Genomic DNA, 24,676 nt, shown 5'->3' with positions numbered 1-24,676 from the left:
TGCCTCCATATTTAGTTCAGTTAGATCTACAACACTTCTGTAACATCACAGAATATCTGTAGATACATATACAAGTCATCAGCGATATTTGTTTTCTTTCCTAGTTTTTGTTCCAAGTATGGTTATGTGGCAGCATTTTGTCTGTTCATGTCTCGTTTTTCTGTATACTTTTTTTTTTTTTTTTGGTTTTTTGAGACAGGGTTTCTCTGTGTAGCCCTGGCTGTCCTAGAACTCACTCTGTAGACCAGCCTGGCCTCGAACTCAAAAATCTACCTGCCTCTGCCTCTCAAGTGCTGGGATTAAAGGCATGTGCCACCACTGCCCAGCTTCTGTATACTTTTTTAGCTGAAGAATTTTTGAGGAAAGACAGTGTTTGTATCTTGAGCACACTAACAGCATGGGATGGGTGGTAAGCACCTGGAGACATCTGAGAAGATCTGGGGATGCAGCAAACTTGCTAACCATTACAGAACACGTGAGGGCTACACAGCAGCATCTCTAACTGGAGCTGGAACTGCTACAGATTTTTTTTAAAAAAGATTTATTTATTTAATGTATATGAGTACACTGTTGCTGTCTTCAGACACACGAGAAGAGGGCATCAGATCCCATTACAGATGGTTGTGAGCCACCATGTGGTTGTTGAGAATTGAACTCAGGACCTTGAAAGAGCACTCAGTGCTCCTAACCACTGAGCCATCTCTCCAGCCCATGATGCAGATTTTTGCAATGAAGGTTAGACAATGCTTGAGGATGTAAATTAACTACTGTCCTATCAGACAGGATCAGAGAAATGAGTGAGTGAAAGGGAAAGTGCCAGTCAACATTAACAAGGAGGAGCTAACATTTTTTGTCCAGCTAAAGGAAGAATCTTATGTCACTTTTACGCCTTTAACACTAAGGAAAGGAAAGATGCATACTTACCAAAGACTGAGAATATTTCTCCTTTGAAAGTTTTTTTTCTAAAGTATGAAGTTTTTCTTGAAGGTATTTATTTTGTAAATGTAAGTCTTCCACAACAGAATCTCGTGGAAGAGCCTGCTGGGTCCTATGAACAACAACCAGAATATTATGTGATCCTCAATTTTTCTAAAATTTATGAAGTTATGATACAGAAAAGAAAAAAATATAGTGTGTATATCAATACTATAACTTAAATTTTTTTCAACTTCCAAAGTTCACAAGAAACAAATTAGGATATTATAATTTATATTAAAAATGATCCATCCTTTACTCTCAGGCTTCTACAAAAGACTTCTTTATACCATCAGTTGAAGTCTGATTTATAGAAACACATTAACATTTTTAAAGCATATGTATTTTCTTATATGGAACTATATAGAAGGACTAAAATACTATTTTAAAAAGCTTACAGAGTAACTATACTATCAATTTCATTGTCAAAAAAACTCATGAATCCAACACGACTCTAACGTTTCATTAAATGTTGTCATATCATGTCCAAACTTAACTGGCTGGCTACAGGTCCTACCATACTCTGACACAAATAAATCTATGAAACCTTTTGGTTCAGGATTTTTTTCTCCATTTAAGAAGTAAATGCACACTTAATGTGAAAACATTAATATTCACACTTGTCTCTATATCTTTACTAAAAACTTATCTATAGTATATCCTTCCTCTCATTAATTATGTATTTGATTAATAACATTCAGATAGTCAAACTTCCTGAATTTAGAGAGAAAACAAGATAAATCTCTTCTAGGACATCTCCAGTTACTTATCAATATATTCACATTAGAAAAATAAGAAACCTTAAAGGTACTAGGACCTTTCAAAATATTAAAATAATTTTAGTAAAATTCACAGAGAGAGGCGAATAGACTTTTGTTAGCAGCATCTGTTTAGATGAGGAACAAGGAAAGGCCCATAGCTGAAAGCCAGACTGGACCTGTCAAGAGAAAAAGTTCCTTAATCACATTATTCCTTAAAAAAAATACTGAAAGATAAACAAAGAGAAAGAAAAAAAAAGAAAATTAAAAAATAAACAGTAATTGGAATGTTGCAAGGAATACATTCTATCTCTTGGTGAGAGGTTGGTGAGAATGCTTGACTAGAAGACTTCAACTTCCTGTGTTCACATCACTGTATTCAAACTGACACACTCATGAATGTAAACAAGAAGGTACTATTCTAAGAAACAGAAACTTACAAAATATCCAAAAATTGATAAAAATGAGATTATATCTAACACGGAATCTCTGCACTACAAAAAGACAACCTACACATCAAGAAAAATGTATGGAGACTCTTAAATGTCAAAAGAAGAGATACATAAACAGATATTTCTCAAAACGAATACATAGTCAACAAGTTTACAAAAAAGCTTAGAAGGACTAATTTTGAATGCTTTAACGGCATGGGAAAGATAAGTGTCTATCTACCTTGATTTGAACATTACGTGCTGTTCAACATCACAAACAACTCATTGTATAATTATGTTTCATGTTTTGTTTTAAAAAGCACTAACTGTATTTTTAAAGACAAATAAAAAGGTATACATTTATGAAGAGTAAATATTTTACACGTATGTTTAAAGATCTTGGAAGAAGTGATTCAAATAAAAATTATATACTGTGTTACTATGGTATGATTTTATCTTACTCTGACCATAGCTTTGCAGAAGACATAGGTTTCAAGAAGAAGTGAAGTTAAATAAGTATGAAAGGCTTCTCTAAGAGATAGGTGGATGGGGTGGGAGGTGGGGGTCTTCAGGTCTGCACAGCTGGAATACAATCTCATCTTAGTCAAACATAAGGGCCAACTACTTATGACTTTGAAAACCAATATATTTAGATTGGAACAATAGTAGAAGCATCAGATAGCAAACAAAGTTTACCCTCTCCTCTTACTACTTGGTCTGAACTCAGATTTGAAACATGAAGATGGCCAACAGCACTGAGGAGAGTTCCAGAAAAGCCCAATTTTGACTCAACAAGAAAGGGAATGGCTATGATTCTCTGTGAAAGAGTCTTAGTTTCACAGAGAACCTTAAACTCACGTGACTAAGGCTGTACTCCCTCTTAAGTTACACCACATCTCAGCCCACAGATGGTGGCTGTGGCAGAGTGGGCAACAGGAACCCAAAATTGATACCTTTTTAAAAGAGGAAATCTTCCTCTCTAGTTGTTGAATGAGTACAGCAAAAATTCCTCTGTGCCTCCCTTCTGCGCCTGTTCAGGCACATGCATTTAGAAACTATATAACTTAAGGGTTTAATTAAAGTCCCGTTCCACCCAAAGAAACAAAGGCAAGAGACACCAGAAATATCACAAAGATGACCACGAGGAGCTCTAAACAAGGGCTTTAAGCGTTGGTTATGACCTTCTAGGCTCACTCTTGAGCTGCATGTGCATGACAAAGATAATCAATACAAGCCATCCTTGAAGCAGTACATTTATATTTTCATGTATATAAGCCAATTCTTCATCAACATAGGTACCATAACTCCATGCACTGGCTTACCTCATGTATAATATGTCATTTTCTAGGTCCAGATTTTTCTTTTTTAGCTCTTCCAACTCTTTTTCAGATTCCAAAGCTCGCACTCCTAAAACCTGGTCAACAGTCATTCCTGTTGTTTTCAGTTTCTTCTGCAAAGTAAGTTTCTCTTTATCAGCTCTGTAGAATTTAATAAAGAATGAAAACAAATGTATCTTTGAAACTTTTATTGTTTGGTTCATTACACTGCAGTTTAGGCATCATTGTTCTGTTAATGAAGTAAGTGCACCATTTTGTTCTTGGCATGAACGTATTTAAAAATCACATAATTCATACTTGGTAAAATATAGTACATTTGAAAGGTGATAAAATATAAATCAAAGATAATCAAAACTAGCAAATTTGTCATTTATCAAATAAAATAAACTATATAAGTTCAAGATAGAAATTTATACTATTATTAGTTTTACAATGAATTTTAGCTCACTTGGCAAAAAGTTCCTTTAAGGTATTCAGCTGCTTTGCCAGGCCGTGGGCTTCTCCTTCCTTCTCCTTTAGTCTGTTTCGTAGTCCCTCTACTTTGGTTTGCCATTTCTTACCTTCTTCCCACCTAATTAATTCTTCTTTACTACTCTGCAAGCAGTAACAAATGTGTTATAAACTGTCAGTATTTTTCACCTCATTTTAAATATTTAAGCACAATTTTAAACTATACAAGATAATATGTAAATAGTTCATTCTGTTATATAAGTCCTAGAATCTTTAGCTATGGCAAACTATTAGGAAAACTACTTCCATTTAAGTAGACTTGGCTCATCACTTGACAGATAAGAGTTTCAGACAAGACTCTAATGCCAAAGAAATTACCACAACAAATACTCAAGAAGTTAAATGAGAATTCAAATACATGATTTATGTAAGTAAGCTTCTAAGGAACAATTAATTGTGTGTGAGTCACCAATCCAGTCTTGTTACTGAGTGACAACTGACACTTTTCTATTACTGTAATTCACTCTGGTCTAAATCCACATTACTTACCACCCAACATGCATTTATTTTGTGCTAACCACGTGCCCAGCTACTACTGTAGATACAAAGAGCAGAACGTATATGTGAACCAAATATTACAATGATGATTTGTAGAACAAACTTGAGAAGAAGATATAAATGCAGGGAGTAGGTCAACTGGTGATAAGTGCTATTAAAAATGGGAAAGGCAGGATCTAGGTTCTTACAGGAACAGATCATCAGGTAATGGTGATGGTAGGATTAGGGTTGCTAGTATTACAATAAAAGAGTCAAAGAAAGCTGTGTGATACACGATAGTCCCATGTTCTGAGAAAGTCCTGCAGGGTGTTCATAGAGTTAAAACTTCTGTTCACAATTTCATGAACTAATAATTTAACTCCATTTTACCATTTATAATTTCAGTCTATACACTGAATTAGTAAGAGTACAATTACCTTTTAAAAATAAAGGTTAAATGTTATTTTGTTGAAAATTATAACTGCTTATCATTTTGGAAATCAAATTACAGCAATAACACTGGTACCATGGAAACTGCTACTAGAATACATTTTTGCAGAGTTTATCTTTGAGGCTTAGGATTCACATTAGTAATACCTAAGTTACAAGCACATGACTACCATATTCATCTAGTATAGATCAGAGACATGATGATATATAAATAATGTATTATGTTAATTCCTTTGTAAATTATTTTTATACTTATTCTAATTTCATTTGGTACATTTAAAACATTTTTGAAATCATAGAAGTTTATATTGACTCCAAATTTCATTTACAATGATACAGGAGATATTATGAAACATCATGGTTACTGGAAATGAGGATGTCATGTCTAAAAAGGCTGGGAGGTAGAGTTTGAAGTCAAATTAAAGAATGTCCTCTAAAGCTAGAGAGCATACAATATTTTTTCTCCAAATTAGATTCTAACCTTATTTATTCAATCAGCTACTAAGTATCCTTTTAAAAATTACAAAAACCTTTCCTGACTGATTGTTCTTTTTAAAAAAAAAATGTACTCCAAGAGTCATGTGACCTCTGGAAACCTGAGTACTAGCTGGAGAAAGAGATGGATACATAAATAGCTGGGCAGGGCTGGTGAGATGGCTCAGAGGGTAAGTGCACCCGACTGCTCTTCTGAAGGTCAGGAGTTCAAATCCCAGCAACCACATGGTGGCTCACAACCATCCATAACGAGATCTGACTCCCTCTTCTGGAGTGTCTGAGGACAGCTACAGTGTATTTAAATATAAATAAATCTTAAAAAAAAATAGCTGGGCAGCATGAGATGGAATCCTTCTTAGGGTTTGCGCTGGCAATTAAAGAGTGGGGAGAAATGAGAAACTCACGAGCTACATAGGATGTGAGGAGACACTAATGGCCCTCCAATATCAGGAAATGACATGGAGGTTTCTCTCTGGTGTGTCTTCAAGTGGAGTGCAGCTTTCTAAATGACAGAAATCTGTCTTAGACATCTCAGCCTTATTTAGGCCCATACACAGTATGTATGAGGCCCTTACACTCAGAGTAAATCACCTGCTTATCAGTGCACGCCTCACTTAGTCTAAGACTATTCATGGGTTCACTTCACATACCTTTTCCTTCACCGGCTTTATGTCTACGTCATCCACCTTTCTTTCCAGTTGGCTTTCAAGTTTTTTAACTTTCTTTTGAAGTTCATCGATTAAACTTTGCTTGTTATCTATCAAAGTTTTGCTCTAAAAACATTAAGATATAACTTTACATGACAATATTAAAGGAGACATTAAATATTCCAATTATCAAAATCTGGGAGGCTATGATTAATCATGCTTTCTATATGACATTGAGTATCAGGATAGCATGAAAGCTACCACTGTGCCTTATAAAAATGTCCCACTATAGTCAGAAACTATAACAGAGGCCTCTCAAGAAACTAATCAAACAACTGGAGATAGTTTTGGCACATATTGTAAAATGAGGGAGGACCATAACTTATACATTACAGATCAAACAAATTATTTGACGTAAAAACAAATTACCTGCAGTCCACTGGACAGTCTTTTAATCTGTCTTCTCAGTTCATCATTTTCTTGATCAATTCCATCTTTCTCTCTAAGGATTTTATTATAAGCTTTTTGCTTTTTTTGCAGTTCATTATTTAATTCATTTAAATCATCAGCTAGTGAATTTTCTTTGTTCTTACTTGTTTTAAGAGCTTCTTTCAATTTTAAAAGATTTTCATTTAAATCTTCAATTTGTGACTAATAAAAGACAAAGGTATTACAAATTTCTTCAAGTATTAATAATAAATCAACAGAAAACTGAGGTCATAATAATATGCATTAGAAACAGCATTTCATTATAAATTTTTAAATATCTCACACAAGGGAAAACTACAAGCTGCAATATTTTCTCCATTCATGTCAAATGAAGCAAGTTCACTGAGAGAACTACAACCACAAGAAAAGACAAAGAAAACAAAACAAAAAAAGAATGTTTCACTACAGGTCAATTGGTAAAAGAGATCAGGATGAACAGCATGAGGTTAGTATAAGACTAAATCTTTGACTTCAAGTATGTTGTAAAATCCTTGTGAAGATAAAGACATGGAAGGACTGCTTGAGACAGCAGACTCTTGTAGAGGAACTTTCATCCAGCACCATGATTGCTCTGGCTAGCGATCACATCCAAAGATATGATCTGGCTGGAATGCAGACAGACCCTTAGTATACCTTTAATTTCTGACAACGAAGGTAATGTTAGCGTGTAGAAGGAAGCAGCCATGTTTGAAAGTGAAGTTTAATTGAGGGGAAGACATAGTGATGAGTCAGAGAAAGCTTTGACAGACAGGATATACCCAACTCACAGGAGGACAGCGGAAGAAGAGAGACTACTTAAGAGCAGGGACAGAAGAAAAAGGTATATGTGGTGTTTGGTGTGTGGTGTTTATATGGCAGTTTTACTGGGAGTTTTACAGAGACAGATTACAAACAGAACAAGCTAGACACAGGTGAAGACAGACCAGGTCAGAGAATGAGAAGGAGCCAGAAGATTAGAATTTATTGCCAAAATGAGTATGAGGCCAGACAGAGCAATTCTGTCAGAAGCTAAGAGAAGACAGATTTACTCAGTCATCTTGGAAGATTAGATTGCATGGAGGCTAGAAGCTTCCAGGCCTAGGTCTAGGGGTAGCTAGAAGAGAGAAGGAAATGCTCTGGGCTCAGCCAAGCTGTGTATGTATACTGCTTGTGTGTGATTCTCATCTCATCACTTCATCTCCGGAAATAAAAGCAACATTTATAATCCTGCATGTGTGTATACTTTAGCTGCCTGAACAAAGACAATGGTAAAAACATGCGACGACAAGGCAGAAACATGTCCTTATTATTATTTGTCCTGTTATGGTTTATTCAACTAAGTGTATAAAGATTTTATTAAATAAATTATTAAGGTCAAATGATCTTATTGGTGATATTAATTATTATTCTGTTTAAAAGAAAAATTTAACATCTCAGAGAAAGTTTTACAAGAAGGATTTGAAAACATAAAATTCAGGAATAGCATTCCAGATGAAGAGATAATAAAATTACATCAGGAAAAGACTATTCCCTTTTATATATTTATTTAGAGAATTTTTTATTATTAACTATGACAACATGACTGAAAAGTGCAATAGGCAATTTTTGAAAAATTAATGAAAATCTATTTTCCAAACTATTTAATGATAGTAAAAAGCATATAAAGATATCAAAAGTAAATTAAACTAAAAAAAAAAAAACAACAAAAAGAATTGATTAGATTTTTCATTTTACCACAATATACTATGTGAAATTTGTGGGGCAAAATAGAGAAATTGCAAGTTATTATGAAATATATGCTTAGGGAAAAAAATTTAATCACTAAGCTTAATGGTCAGATAAAAAAATGATGAAGTATGTTGATAAAAATAATTTATTGGAAGACCAGGCTTCAGAGCCAGCTAGCTCTGCAGTTGAAATGCCTCACAAACAGTAAGAAAGCATGCCGTACTGGTGGGGAATGCCCGCTACAGAAGAAGCTGCAAACATTTGGTGCACGGTGTATCTGTAAGATCTCGGTGTGACTTCTCAATTTTGCTGTGAAACTGAAATTACTCCAACCAAACAGCCTTAACAGAATTCTGAGGGTTGGAGGTTTAGCTCAGCAGTAGAGTATTCACCCATGCTGGACCTGAATCCCAGTTAATGCTTAAAATTTACTAAAAATGTCTTAAAATTTTCTTAAAGTAAAATGTTTCTTAAATTAGTCCTTTTAGTAAGCACAAGTCATCATGGTCTATCTTTTCAAACTCCGCAAGATGATAGTCCATACGTGAATAACATAAAGATACATAGTGTTTAAAACTATGTATGTACCTGTCTAATTAGCCACTAGTTCAATACAAGCTCTCTGGCGTGCGCGGGTGTCTGGCCACATTAATACACATCTGGTGCTCACCTTTAGCTCTCTAGTATGGCGCTCAACAACTTGTTGAACATTGAGATTTGCCTCTTTTTGAGAAGTTACAGCGATTATACGTTCCTCAGCTGCTGCTGTCATTTCCGACCGAAGTTCCAACAGGGCTCGACTAAGTGCCTAAAATTACAATATTAAAAAAAAAAAATAGTGGGAAATTGACACTGTGTATGAGCAAAACAGAATACAAGCAGGCAGTATGGCTTTCTACTGCTGTCCTATTAGATGCAATATCCTAAGTGGCTTCCACGTGGCACTGCAGTTCTAGCCTATGCTCTCGGCACAAGGCGGCTACACAAAGACGAGATTATCGCAGGGAATGTGCTTAATCAAAGGTAACTCACAAACTCCTGAGCTTTTTCAAGTGACTGTCCTTGTACTTTTACCAGCTTTTCACAAACCCTGACGATTATTTTCAGAACCAAGCACTAATTCAGTCAAGCAATTCCTATTGGAAAAGAAAGCATGCTTTGTTTGATAATTTCCAAGTTTACCTTCTTCATTTAGCAAAAAAGAAAAAAAAAAAAGCAACTTCACTCAGTAGACCCCTCCACGTGGAAATTGAATTTAAGTAGATGAGTAATGTTATAAGACACTGTATATAATACTTGCCCATAAAACTCATGAACGAAGGTGGGGAAAGTGTACCATCTTCTAAACCATTTGCTACTTCTGAGATAAATAAAAAAACAAAGCAAAACTACGATATCCTATTAAACCTATTGACCAGTTCTCACACAAAGACACCGTGGCCACACCCTTTCATCTCTCTTCCTTCTTACACCATATCACCACTAATCTTCTAATGTGTTCAAATCTGCCTCTGTAACATGAGAACCAATGGGAAGTAAGAAAATAATGGGGCTAAGACTTCTTTTCCTTTCTTACAATATTTAACAGATCACCACACATAAATAAATTGTACTATATCTGCATTTTAAAACAGCACTAGCGCAGTGCAGAGTATGTGAAAAAACTATGCAACAACATTACAAATAGCATTCTTTTTCTCTTTATTGGATATTTTATTTATTTACATTTGAAATGTTATCCCCTTTCCCAGTTTCCCTTCCACAAATCCCCTATTCCATCCCCTCTGCCCCTGTTTCTATGAGGGTGCTCCTCCATCCACCCACCCTCTTCTGCTTCCCCATCCTGGCATTCCCCTACACTGGGGCATTGATCCTTCACAGGATCAAGAGCCTCTCCTCCCAATGATGCCAGATAAGGCCATCCTCTGCTACATATGCAGCTGGAGCCATTGGTCCCTCCATGTGTACTCTTTGGTTGGTCAATGGTTCGTAGGCCTTTTTCAGATCTCCAGATCTCTAGGCCTTTTTCTTTGGTAGCTGTCGGGCACTTACCTTTTGTTGCTTCTCTTTCAAGGCTAGTTGGCTCTTTAGCCTGTCTACAAGATTCCTCATTGTGGTTGTTGGAGCTCTGGAGTTTGCTTCTTTCTGAGCCTGGAGTTCAGACTTTAAACTCTGGGAGTCCTTGTGTGCTTGGGCTAGAGCATGCCTTAAGTCCTCTACCTCTGCTTTCACTTTCTTTACCTCACTGGCATGAGTTTCTTGGAGCCTGAGATAAACAAGCACATGTATTTACCAGGCTGGGTATTGCAAGTAATACCTTGATTCAAAAACAAAGCAAAACAAAACAAAACAAGTTTATAACAGTATAAAGCCACAACGACAGAGTTTTATGTGGTAAAAGACTATACATGCAAGTTATTTCAGAACTTTGTTATTTCCTGAATTTCAAAATTAGATTCAAAAGCCTAAGTAGTCTTCAGTATGGTATGGGGGTTCATTCCTGTGATCTCAGCATTGAGCCAGTTAAGGCACAAGATCACAGTGAGCCCAACGACAGCGTAGACTGTCCAGTGAGCTCTAGCTAAGACAGCCTGGGTTAGAGTGAGATGTGTCTCATAAAAGAAATGAAAACAGATGATAAAAACCTAATTTGAAATCCAGTACATGGCATCAGATTAGTATACAAAAATATATAAACTTTTAAGTGGCAGCTACTTACATACTCACAAATGTGTGGGAAGTTTTTGAGAGGTATCTTGGGTCCAAGAGTATACAGTCAAAGTTCTAATGGGCCATCAGAAAGGGACAGAACCCTAAGTGGGCCAACATTCTCACTTCCGTCACAGAGGACCTGAGGCCCAGGCTGTGGTCTGTGATTAGGAACTGAACAATTTCATACCAATTCTGTTTTAAAGGCTATTTTCAAAAGAAGGCTGAGTAATGCTTGTAATCTTTAATATAATAATGTGAATACTCTGTTATTACAGTTCCCTAAAAGCAAATACTTTAACATTTACTCAGCCTGGTTGTAATCACAGACTATCTCAGACGTTTGAGGAAAAGCTACTTCTATGTGAATTTACAATTTTCAAGTTACTTTTTTTTTAAAGATTTTATTTGTTTATATCTATATCTATCTATCTATCTATCTATCTATCTATCTATCTATCTATCTATCTATCTATCTATCTATCTATCTGTCTATATGATAAGTACACTGTAGCTGTCTTTAGAGACACCAGAAGAGAGCATCAGATCCCATTACAGATGGTTGTGAGCCACCATGTGGTTGCTGGGAATTGAACTCAGGCTGAACCTGGAAGAGCAGTCAATGCTCTTAACCGTTGAACCATCTCTCTAGCCCCTTAAAGTTATTTTTGTACCATGGGGACTTCACTTAACCACTCTGAAGGAGCCCAAGTAAACACTGCCATTTTCATTTAAAAAGGATAAAGAGGACAGTGGAAATAGTTAAAAATAAGATTCTAAGAAGAAAAGAAATTGGCTTTTGAGGAAGAGTGACTAGTTTCACAGTGTGATTCTTTCTCCCCACGTCCACTCTGTCACGCTCTGGAGCCTTCCTAGGGCCTTACTTTTATAAAGCAGTGAGTCCCGGGTGTTCCTGAGGACACAATGGGACAATGCACATCAAGGCTTTAGGAGGGAGCTCACACAGCAGGTACAAGCTTTATCATAGCATAACTTCCATATGCTTATTTTAAAAAGATTTGTAAAAGTTACCGTAGTTTGGTATTTTCAAACTCTCTGACTTTTAACTCAGTGATTTCTTTTTGTTTTTCCAAATCTTTTGATACTTTCTTTAGTTTGGTCAAAAGTGAGGACAGAGAGTCATCTTGTTCTGCTACTGTCTGCTCCATCTCGGCCAGACGAATGAAATGTTTGTTGGTGGGAACTGGAGCAGGAGACTGCTTAAGTAAATCCTATGAGATACAAACATATTAGTACTGGGAAAGTCAATTTGAGACTATGACTCATCCTACAATTTTCTTTATGAGTCAATAAAGTCTGAAATTGAAGAGGAAAAGACGAACTAGGGAAGACGAGGTATAGACTATTATCTTTAGTCAGTGTCTAAGTGCAATGCACGGTTATGAGCATGAACTAACGAGTGAGGCCCGAGGAGCCTAATGCTGTGGGTTACGAGAAGGGCCACTTTGCACAGTAAGAACATAATGATCAAAAGGCGGCAAACAGACAGCACACACCAGCTGATATGAGGCCCCCAACACACATACATTAGAGGACTGCTGGGCCTGTGTTCATTCAGAGATGAAGCACCTAACCATCAAGAGACTGGAGCCCCAGGGAGTTTAGAGGTCAGGTGGAGTGGGGGTGTGGGGCATCCACATGAAGATGGGGTGGGGTGGGGAGGAGGTGTGGGATATGGAGCAGTAAGAGGATGGATGGGGAGGGGCAGGGAATGGAATATGGAGTGTAAAAAAAATGAATTACAAGTAAAATGAATTGAAAAGAAAAGGAAAATGATCCTGTTTTCATGATCAGAGCTGCTTTTCTGGAGATGATTTTGGCAAGAAAAGGGTGAGGTATGTTCTACTGTGAGACATAAGAGGAAAGGATTTTAAATTGTGTGATATGAAATCTCAATAAAGAAGAACACAAAGTTCTCAGAATCTTACCTGAGCTGTCTGTCTGAATTTATTGAGTGAATTATCGGCCTGTTGTTCTAATTTGTGATGAAGAACATGAAGGTCTTCCTCATGCTTCTTAACAATTTCTCTTTGCTCCTGTTCATAGACAGTTGAAGTTGTACCATAAATTATGACTGAAATACATTCACATTCTAAAAGATCTTAGAAGATCTTTAAATTTCTAAAACCTTGAAACAGAAGAGATAATCTCTGCATGCATATGTATATTAGACCATTATATATTTCTGCTGGCATGTGCTCATTTTGGCCACTGGAGCCTTTCATTACAATTTATTCTTAGTAATAGAGTAACATGTATCCATTACCTTTAATTTGTTTTGAGAAAGATTTTAAAATACTAAATATCTCTCCTGTTGCTCTAGAAAAGTACATTCCCATTAGTCACTCCTGTGGCAGCACCACTTACCTTATTGTTTCACGGTTTACTCAACGTTCACCTGATCTTTCCTAACCACCCAGCTTCTGCATGAGAGCTGCTCCTGTTTACCTCAGTCGAATGGGGAGACACACAAACACAAGCTGCCAGTTTGACTGACAGATCTGTAATCCAATCATATAAAAGCAGCAATTCCTATATAGAATCATGTGAGAGCAAAAATGAACTACCACTTTAAGAGAAAATAACTTCTGCCCCTGACAGAAAAACTCAGGACGGAAAGCAGCGTGACAAAATACCTCTCTGGCCTTCTCCAGAAGGTGCTGGTATTTCTTCAATACTTCTTCCTTGTGATTTAACCTTGCCTGCATGTTGGCAATAGTTTGGTGGGCAATTTTCATTGTGTGATGAGATTTCGGCTCCAGCTCTTTTCTTTCTAGCTCAGCTATAAGTTTTTCTCGATCAGCCGTGGCAGGCAATCGAAGCCTCAGTTCATTGATTACTTTGTCTCTTGACAGAATATTTTGCTCTGCCAACCGTAAAGCAGATTCTTTTTCTTTTAGTTTCTACAGCAAAGACACAATAAATTATTTCAGCACCGTTTGTCCTTTAAAATGCTTCATATAAATTTTACTTAAGACTGCTTACAAGCAAAACAGCTGTTTCACACTTATTTATAATAGCCAGTTGACAATAAAATTCTATTTATTAACATTATTATGTGACACATTTATTTGCATGTATTCTAAGTTGCTCATAAGATTATCACTTGTCAAAACTTTGTTAGGTTAGACACAAAATTTAATTAACTTTACTTATATCCTGCAGTTTAGAACTAACAATGAGTGGTGGTGGTAGAATTGGAAAGAAAGTGCAGTCCCATCACCCCTCTGATGTCACAGAGCACTAAGGCAGAGCACTGGAGACACAGTTGGGATTTCAGGGGCACAGGCCAGTGAATCATTGTGTTGAGATTGGAAGTTTACCAAGCCAAAGCAGAGAAGTTTCATCTTCAGTAAGATTAAGACGGATATTTTAAAACACATGATTTAGTGGTAGCTCATATAAACCAAAAATTTTAAATTAGTTTTCCTGAACTGATCAAAAAGCCAAAATTGTATATGATAAATTCTTTGTAAATGTACTTGTAATTAATATGTTTAGGTGGAAACTAAAAATTTAAGTGATATTCAGTTTATATTACTTTATGAATAATTTAATGAGCTGATTTGCCAACAATTAATGAAATTCAGTTCATAGATTAAATAATTTCATTTGCTTCAACTTTTTTTACTCACAAAGAAAATGAGCAAAGATATATAACATATAATGTAAAATAAGTGACAAAAATAAGTAACAATGAAAATAGTAGTTAACAAAAGGCAATATATTGTTTATAAAGCTTCAATTAAATAACTTTTATTACCTATTTAGTATGTCTCAAAGTAGAATGAAGTAAACAAATGAATTATAAATTCAAATTAACTACATGGACTATTATCAGCCATTAGAAATAGTATATAAGAATAAAGAGAGGAATTAGCAAAACTCTGCCACTTTAATTAATTAACGTAAATAAATATTTTAAAAATTCTAAAAACATTCCCAGTAATATACTAATCAAAATGCAAATTATTCCAATTACCTCTTCTAGTGACTTGCAAGTTGCTTGTGTTTTAAGAATTACTTGAATATTCTCCTTAATTTTTCTTAGAGCAATTTCAAGTTGGTTTGGAAGAGGCAAGCTGGGGTCTGGCATTGATCCTGTAGAGTCTTCAAACTATGGAGAAATAATATGCTTTAAAAATTGTACTGTAATATGGAGAAAACAATATTAAATCTTCTTTTAACTGTATAAAAATTAGTAAACTAAATTTCACTTATCTTTAAACAAAGAAACTCATGACAATTCACATAAAGCATACATCCTAAAGTTCAAAATATATTGAATTCAGAGACTATCTGTTAGTTAGTAATGCTTTAAGCCATGGTACAAAGCAGCAAATATAATTAGTTATTGATACCTTTTGTGCTGCACTGAGTATTTCATTTTGCTGATGATCAAAAATGTCTAACTGGCGTTCCAGCTCAACTTCTCTTTGATCCCAAGCCATCTGTCTTTCTTCATGGAACTAAAAAATGACACTTGTTTTTGTTAGGTATATCCAGTGACAATGAGCATATAGCATGCGTATAAACATTTTCTCATTTTACCTGTAGCTTATTTTATCCTCAGCTATCACTCTTATTTTATGGGAAAAACAAGCAAACTCAATGGTCAAGCAACTTGCCTAAGAACCCAGAGGCAGAATTTCAGCCGTCATGTACCTATTCATTCATCCATTCTAACCACATACATGACACACATTTCTCAAGCACTATATGGAGCAGGGCAAGCATAGCAATAAACAAAACTTAATTCCTGTCTCCAAGGAAATTATATCCCAGGAAGAGGGAAACAGGAAATAACAAACAAATACATAGCACATCAGAGGATGGCAAACACTCTTTAGAAAATGAAAGCAAATGCTCCCTATATAAGAAATCTTAATGGGAACAAAACATAAAGTATCTCAAATGAGAAAGAAAGAGAGAGAGAGAGAGAGGGAGAGAGAGAGAGAGAGAGAGAGAGAGAGAGAGAGAGAGAGAGAGAGAGAGAGAGAGAGAGAGATCTGAGTGGGGAATAGAATAGTCTGTGTGCTGAGTGTGCTTATGAGCACTATCTGTCACTTAAGCATCTTTCTCTACCCTATGCTGTGTTCTAAATCAGCACTGACATCCAGGAGGAACTAGACTGAAGAAATAAAATAACCAATATCAAAATAAAAACTAACTTACCAAGTAAGTTTCTGTTACAACTAAGTAAATTTGCATGTTTGGGAATTTAAAAAGCAAGAAACAGGTTATTTTGTTACTCATTATAATGGGAACTATACTTAATTATCTAGTCACAACAACATAGTTAAAATACAGTGATCTGAGCGTGAAAGCTTTAGAAAGAACAGAAATAAATAGAAAATGAAACCTTGCTTTGCTGAACAATTTCTTCCTCTAGACTGTTGATTGTATGCTCATATTCAGAGATGATATTATTCAAATATTTGATTTCTTCTTTACCCTTGACTAGTTCTCTATTTAGCTTAAGTTCTTGGAGGCGAAGTTCTTCTATTTTCACATGCCAATTGATTACCTAAATTATATATAAACATAAATGCTACATTACTGATTATGATTTTAATCGAAATTAATGGCAAAGCTATTTAGAATTTCCATAGAATATTCTAAAGTATGTAGACTATTAGAACAAAACATTCTTCAAATTATTTCGAAATGAATAGCCTAGTAACATTTGCTATCAATTTCTCATTCACTGTCACTTGTTTATTAAGTGCTGACTGCAGTCATGTTATTGACACATTGCTACAGATTAAACACAGAAATCCTAGCCTTTTCTACAATGATGGCGTCACTGGTCACTTTTCCATGCTCCAGTGGACAGCATCATACCCATGACCACGTCAATGGTGCTGAGGAAGCTCAGTGGGTCACAGAATGACAACAGAAACATATGAAACATGGGTCAGGATTTATGGGAGGATATGGTGCCGGGTGGGAAAGGAGGAGAAAACAGAGAGGTGAGAGTGGCCACAACTCATTATATGCATGCGTGTGTGCGTGTGTGTCTGCGTGTGTATGTATATCAAAGAGTTCATTTTTAGAAATCCACCCAAGAAATATTTTTTTAAAAAAGGAAATTGTAATTATTTCTAGCACAGGGAATAGGACTTAACTGCAAGACAGTTATTTACCATTCAACTCTTCCCAAATGGAAGTAAAGGCTAATCTTTAAAAAGTACAATGGAGCTCTATGAAAACTCACAGTATACACAAGAAATATCTAAAAGTGAAAACACAGAAAAACAAACAATTCAAACAGGAAATATTTGTGCAAAGTAGCAATCAACTGATGACTATAAGTCATTTAAAATTATTATACTTAATATATCTTTGGACTTTTCTAGAATATTTAAAATTCTGTTTTTATACACAAAGAGTAATTTTCCTAAAGATCTTTGCTTATGAACTCCTAAATTCCCAATTTAGAAAATCTAAGCTACCCAATGAGTATGTTAGATGCATATTAAGCATATTTACACAGCTACAGACTAAGAGCTATATTACAGTATAACACTGAATACTACTACATTTCAGATCAAGTTTTACCTTCTGGGCTCCCCTGGCATCCTTTAAAGTACTGATCAATTCTTCTAAGCCTTTTAATTTTAATTCCAACTCCAGTGTTTTGTTTTCCATATTTCTGTGTTCCTGTTGCGAATTCTTCATTTCTTGCATTATCTTAAGTTTGTCATTTTGCAACTGAATCATCGTTTTGGAGAACTTTTCCTGCTGTGCTAAGGGTAGAGCTCCACTGAACTGTCTTCGAAGCGACTGAATGGTTTGGCGCAGGTGTTTTGCTCTGTTTCTACCTTCCAAACGAGCATAGTAGAGCGCCTGCTCTTTTTCATCCAGTTTCTGTTCTAAGCGCAAATTGTAGGCTTCCATCTTCTGGAGTTTGGACGTAACTGACTCTAACTTACCGAGGGCAGTGGCCTCACTAATTTGAAGAGAGACAACATGTTGGTGCAATTTGGCAATTAGAGCCTTTTCGTCAGATTGTGCCTAGCAGTAAAAAATACATATTTACCAACAAATACGTCATGGGTTCAAAGTCATAATTCAGTAAATAAATTTTAAAACACTGGCACATGAGATTTAAAAACAAACAAATGAAGCATACTTAAATTTCTAATTTTGCCTTATAATTCACAGATAACATTAACAACACAATTCTGCTATATACAATGAACACCTTTTAATCCTCTAAAAACTACAGTACATGGAATATATGAAAAACTACATATACATACAAGAGAAAATAGTCAGTAAAGATTCATTAATTACTCCTCCTTAGTGTGTTAAAGATTCACTAATTACTCCTCCTCAGTGTGTTAACCGACCAGCAGCCTTGAAATGCATCTATAGGTATTTCAAATGAAAGATGTTCTCTAAAGTCCCAACCAACAGGAACACCGTTTTACTGCTACACTAATGTCTGGATAGCACTACCCTCAAACAGCAATATCTCAGGTGAGATTAGCAAGCAACAGACTAAACAGCAGAGCTAACACCATATGCACCTGGAAGTCCAGCAGCTGCGTTCTGAGGGATTCCACTTCCTTTTCCCTGGACTGTTGTTGCGAATTCAAAAAATCAACTTGTCTTTTGGCAATATCTGAAATCTCTCTCAGCCTAGAAAGTGATAACATATTTAAGCAACAATTCAGTAAATACCAAAAGCACCAATTTTGAGATACCCATCTAGAAAAGCAATTTAGTTTTTGAGTCTCTTCATTGTATCAAACTTAAAGAGTTCAAAGGTCTCTTGAACTATTTCATGAAACCTAATTTTATATGTGATCAAAAACATCTTCTACTCTGGAAAGTCTTTAACCTGTAGTATAGCATAATATATACATTTTGAAAGATAATGACATATGTCATGATCCCAATTTCACTTAATATATGACATTCTATAAACGTAGGATGTCAGAGAACACTTCCTCCCACACATTTTTCCTAAGATACTTTTTATTTTATTTAGAAGATGGTAGGTCCATTGCCTAGCTCTGGCATTGCTCCTTGGTCCAGAGGAGCCCTCTGGGAACACAAGAGAAACCTACCTCCCTGAGAATAATACAAATAATCAATGAAACCAGAGGTTGTTATTTCAGAAAATCAACAAGATAGACGAACCCTTAGCAAAACTCAAAGGCAGAGAGACAGTATCCAAATTAACAAAATCAGAAATGAAGAGGGAGACATAACAATGGACACTGAGGACATTCAAGAAATCACTAGGTCTTACTTCAAAAGCCTGTACTCCACAACACTCGAAAATCTACTTCAAACAGTTGATTTTTCTAGAGAGGCCAATTAGCAAAACTAAATCAAGATCAGGTAAACTATTTGAATAGTCCTATAACACCTAAGGAAATAGAAGCTGTTATTAAATGTTTCCCAACAGAAAAAAAAAAAAAAAAAAAAGCCCTGGGCCAGAGAGTTTAGTGCAGGATTCTACCAGACTTTCATAGAAGAGCTAATGGAAACACTGCCAAACTCATTTGATGAGGCTATAGTCTTAACAAAGAAAATTTCAGACCAATTTCCCTTCCAAATACTGACACAAAAAAATACTCAATAAAATACTTGCAAACTGAATCCAAGAACACGTCTAAGACACCATTCACTATGATCAAGCAAGCTTCCTCCCAGGGATGCGGTGTTGGTTCAATACACAAAAGCCCATCAAGGTAATCCACCAACTTTAAAACAAACAAACATGATCATCTCACTAGATGCCAAAAAGGCATTTGACAACAATACAACACCCCTTCAAGCTAAAAGTCTTGGAGACAAAAAGGATACAAAGTGCATAGCTAAACACAATATAGCAAGCCAATAGCCAACATTAAATTAAATGGAAACTAAAGCATTTCCACTAAAATCAGGGACAAGCCAAAGCTGTCCACTCTCTCCTCAGATCTCTTCAATATAGTACTTGAAGCCCTGTCTAGAGCAGTAAGACAACAAAAGGAATCAACTGAATACAAACTGAAATGGATGAAATCAAAGAATTGCTATTTGCAGATGGTATGATAGTATATGTAAGTGACCCTATAAATCTACTAGAGAATTCCTACAGCTGATAAACACTTTAAGCAAAGTTGCTAGATACAAAATTACCTCAAAGAAATCAGTAGCCATCTTCTACACAAGTGATAATCAGACTGAAAAAAAAGTTGGGGAAACAACACTCTTTAGAATAGTCACAGATAACATAAAAAAACAAAAACAAAACAAAAACAAACAAACAAACAAAAAAAAACCTAACCAAGCGAGTGAAAGACCTGTATGACAAGAACTTCAAGTCCCTGAAAAAAGAAATTGAGGAAGATATCAGAAGATGGAATGATTTTCCTTGGTCATGAGTCAGTAGGATAATCATAGTGAAAATGGCCATCCTACCAAAAACAATCTACAGATTCAATGCAATGCCCATCAAAATTCCAACACAAAATTCTTCACAGACATGGAAAGAACAATTCTCAACTTCATATGGAAAAACAGAAAACTCACAACAGCCAAACAATCCTGAACAGTAAAAGAACGTCTGGTGGTATCACCATCACTGACTAAAATTATACTACCGAGCAATAGTGATAAAAACTGCACGATATTGTTATAGAGACAGACAAATGTACTAATGGAATCAAATCGAAGACCCAGATATAAACCTATATACCTATAGACATTTGATTTTTGACAAAGAAGCCAAAACCATTCAATGGAAAAGGGAGAGCATCTTCAACAAATGTAACTGGATATTTGCATATAAAAGAATGAAAATAGATCCATATTCATAACCCTGCACAAAACTCAAGTCCAAATGGATCAAAAGACCTCAACATAAAATCAGACACATTTAACCAGTACAGGAGGTAACTTCTTGAACAGAACACCAATGTCTCAGGCACTAAGGTCAAGAATTAATACAAAGAACCACATAAAAGTAAAAAGCTTATGTAAATCAAAGGACACCATCATCAGGATAAAAGGGCAGCCTGCAAACTGGGAAAAGTTCTTCACTAACCCTAATTCCAACAGGGGACTGATAACCAAAATATATAAAGAACTCAAGAAGTTAAGACTCCAACAACCTAAATAACCCATTAAAAAGTATGTACAAGGAACATAATTCTCAACAGAGGAATCTCGAATAGCTGAAAGCATATAAAGTCCTTAGTCATCAGAGAAACGCAAGTCAAAATGACTGCTGAAATTCCACCTTACACCAATCAGAATGGCTAAGAACAAAAATTCAAAGGACAGCATATTCTGGAGAGGATGTGGAGCAAGGAAACACTCCTCCATTGCTGGTGAGAATGCAAACTCGAACAACTAGTCTGGAGATCAATTTGGTGGTTTCTCAGAAGACTGAATACTTCCAGCTCAAAACCCAGATATACTACCGCTGGGCATATTCCCAAAAGGTGCTCTACTGTACCACAAGGACACTTGCTCATCGATGCTCACAGCAGCTTTATTCATAATAGCCAGAAACCGTAAAGAACCTAGATGTCTATCAATGGAATGGATTCAGAAAATATGGTATATCTACACAAGGAATACTACTCAACCATTAAAAATAAAGACATCATGAATTTCACAGGCAAATGGATGGAACTAGAAAATATCCTGAGTGAGTAACTCAGAGCCAAAAGGACATGTATGGAATGTACTCATTTATAAGTAGATACTAGCCATTAAGTACAAGATAATCATGCTAGAATAAACAGACCCAAACAAGTCTAATAACAAGTAGAACACAAGTGAGGATGTTTGAATCTTTCTCAGAAAGGAAAACAAAATAGATATCAGAGATGGATGGAAGGAGGGATCTGGGTGGAAGAGGGGATGGTAGGGAGTGGTGGGGTAGATCACATAGGTAGAAGAGCAGTGGAGATAGAAGAGAGATCAGCTGGGGGTTGGGGGGCAATCTCTAGGAGGTGCCAAAGACCGGGAACAAGGAGAGGGTCTAAGAGGGTCACTCTATGAGATTCCTAGCAATGGCAGATATGGGTCCTGAAGTGTCCACTTCCTGTAGCCAGGCAGAACTCCCAGTGTAAGGATAAGAACACCAACCCGTCCATAAAGCCTTAGACTGAAAATGTGTCCTACCTACAAGATGTGCAGGGGCAAAGATGGAGGAGAGTGAGGGAATGTCTGGCCAAACTTGATACCAATCCCATGAGCAAGAACTAGTCCCTGACAGTAGTAATGATACTCTCTTATGCTTGAAGACAGTAACCTAGCTTAACAGTCCTCTGAGAGGCTCCACCCAACAGTCAATGGAAAGAGACTCACTGCCAAACATTAGATGGAGCTTAATGAATCTCATGGAAGAGTTGAAAAAAAGATTGAGAGATCCAAAGAGGACAGGAACTCCGCAGGAAGACCAACAGAGTCTAACTAACCTGGACCTTTGGGGGCTCACAGGGTTTGAATCACCAACCAAAGAGTGAGCAGGGGATGGACCTAATCCCCCTGTACATATGTAGCAGACCAGCAGCTTGGTCTCCAATTGGGTTTCCCAAACAACTGGAACAGGGTTGTCTGTGAGCCTGTTGCCTGCCTGCCTGTCTTTGGATCTTGCGCCCCTAAGTGGATAGCCTTGACAGACCTCAGTAGGAAGGAAGTGCATATTCTCACAGTGACTTGATGTGTGGGGATCAGAGGGAGGTTAAGGGGGTGGGGGACTGGCACCCCAAGGTGGGGGGGGGTCTACTTCTCAAAAGAAAAGAGTAAGGGAGCTTGGGTGAAGGACTTTTGTGAGGGTATACTGGGAGGAGAAGGGCTGATATTGAATTGTAAAGGGAATAAATAAATAAATTTAATTTAAAAACAAGGAAATGGCAGGATAACAGAGATAAGTTAACCATTGCCATTGCACTTAGGAGTCGATGTAAAGTTCCCATTTTAACTTTTTCAATATGGAAGTTAAGTGCTTCATACACAGACCTTTATATTATATTTGAAAGTCATGTTACATACAGAAAACATGATTCATTTACTAAAACTTATTCATTAGCTGAAACACACACACACATGCACACACACACATTGGGCATTTATACAAATTTTTCTTATGATTTCTGTGATTACAAAGCTCAATAAAAAAAGTCTTTTTGTTTGAAGCAGAACAATTTGAGCTAAGTGGGACATATGCATCAGGTTTCCTCATATTGGTCTGAAGGCCTCTGTAGTTTAGTGGTTAATAAAAAATATAATAAGATGAATAATTATAAATTAGTCTTCTTATAAGGTAAGGTTTATGCGAAGAAAGAAACAAGTCAATCATAGTGTGAAGATTAAAGACGACTGGTTTCCCAAGGCTGTAAAGGGGTGGCTGTCATTTTATGAACACACACACATACACACACACATACACACACACATACACACGCACACATACACACACACACATACACACGCACACATACACACACACACACATACACACACACACACACACATACACACGCACACATACACACACACACATACACACGCACACACACACACACACACACACACACACACACACACACACATACACAAATACACTAGTTATTTGTGCTTGACACATTAACTCAAAGCTCCTTATGATCACCCACTAAAGCAGCACCTGACCAGAAAAGTGAGTGGAGAATATCTACCTAGCACATATATTTAGTGTTCTAAAGTAACTGGGAGTATTTTCCACTGCCAAATGAAAAAACAGTTTACCTAAGCAAGAGTTCATGAGTTAATATGTCTGATGTCTTACACAATGCCTATCACATAGCTAGCTCCTAAGGAAATTAAATTAAATCTACATGTGAATTATATGTCTACATCAACCTTATAAAAAGGTAAAATTTCTTTCTTGTTAAAGTGAATAAACTAAATACTAACTGACTCTTCTATCTCTCCTTCCCCCAAAACAGGCACTAGGAGTAAGTTTCTGTCTCAGTTTTAGTGCCTTCTACAGGCACAGCTCTACACTCAGGGAAAACAAAAGCAAACTGTGTAATGTTATTTCCTCTTCAATGTATGTCATCTGGTTAAAAAATAACCATAAAGAATATAAATCCTCTTCTTTAAAAAAAATGAGTATAGCAACTGCTCCATATATTTGAAACTGAACTTAAAGACAAATCAAATAGACTCATCAAATGATGAAATTTGTTTTCAAGCACTTACTTGGACACTTCAACTTTGAGCTCCACTTCACTCTTCTCTAGTTCTAGAATCCGCTGTCGGTCAGCATCACTTACTGCCTTGGTCACACTATCAGCTAATTCGTCTCTCAACATCTGCTCCACCTTTTGTGCATCCAGGTTGATTTTAGTAAGCTATGGGAAAAGCAACAACAACAAAATATCCCCAGGAGTGTTATTCTATTTACTCTATTTTACCTGATGCTGAGAACAGCCAGGACCTGCGTCAACTAAAGCCAGTGAACTCCAGCTCGAGTCTGGACACGTAACTTCTGGTCTCTAGAGTACTAAAGGCTTCTTTTCTTTCCCTTACTCCAGAAACAGGTATAAAGAAGTAAGAACAAACTATAAAAAAGATGTAATAATAGTCTAATTCTATCATAAATTATTTATGTCAGGCAATCACTGCTTAATTTTTGAATATAAGCAAAGTACTTACAAATAAATCCAAGC

At 36.2% G+C, this 24,676-nt stretch overlaps 1 protein-coding gene across 4 annotated transcripts in view; it reads right to left on the bottom strand.

Moving 5' to 3' along the window:
• The window catches only part of Cep290 (centrosomal protein 290), an 88,124-nt gene that overhangs the window by 20,213 nt on the left and 43,235 nt on the right, over positions 1–24,676 (bottom strand). For all 4 annotated transcript variants that reach the window (XM_006513526.3, XM_006513527.3, XM_006513528.3 and 1 more), the window contains 16 exons: positions 24,207–24,358; positions 18,542–18,653; positions 17,568–18,023; positions 16,369–16,533; positions 15,368–15,475; positions 14,989–15,123; positions 13,643–13,909; positions 12,935–13,042; positions 12,018–12,217; positions 10,329–10,542; positions 8,947–9,084; positions 6,510–6,731; positions 6,084–6,206; positions 3,950–4,095; positions 3,487–3,642; positions 925–1,048 (listed from right to left, as the gene is read on the bottom strand). In XM_006513526.3, coding sequence (XP_006513589.1) covers positions 925–1,048; positions 3,487–3,642; positions 3,950–4,095; positions 6,084–6,206; positions 6,510–6,731; positions 8,947–9,084; positions 10,329–10,542; positions 12,018–12,217; positions 12,935–13,042; positions 13,643–13,909; positions 14,989–15,123; positions 15,368–15,475; positions 16,369–16,533; positions 17,568–18,023; positions 18,542–18,653; positions 24,207–24,358 — 2,826 coding nt within the window. The remainder of the gene's footprint in view (positions 1–924; positions 1,049–3,486; positions 3,643–3,949; positions 4,096–6,083; positions 6,207–6,509; positions 6,732–8,946; positions 9,085–10,328; positions 10,543–12,017; positions 12,218–12,934; positions 13,043–13,642; positions 13,910–14,988; positions 15,124–15,367; positions 15,476–16,368; positions 16,534–17,567; positions 18,024–18,541; positions 18,654–24,206; positions 24,359–24,676) is intronic.

This window comes from Mus musculus, chromosome 10, assembly GCF_000001635.26.
Source record: "Mus musculus strain C57BL/6J chromosome 10, GRCm38.p6 C57BL/6J".
Taxonomy (NCBI): Eukaryota; Metazoa; Chordata; class Mammalia; order Rodentia; family Muridae; genus Mus; species Mus musculus.
The sequence above is the reverse complement of the archived record's forward strand: the minus strand, read 5'-3'. Positions and strand labels throughout refer to the sequence as shown.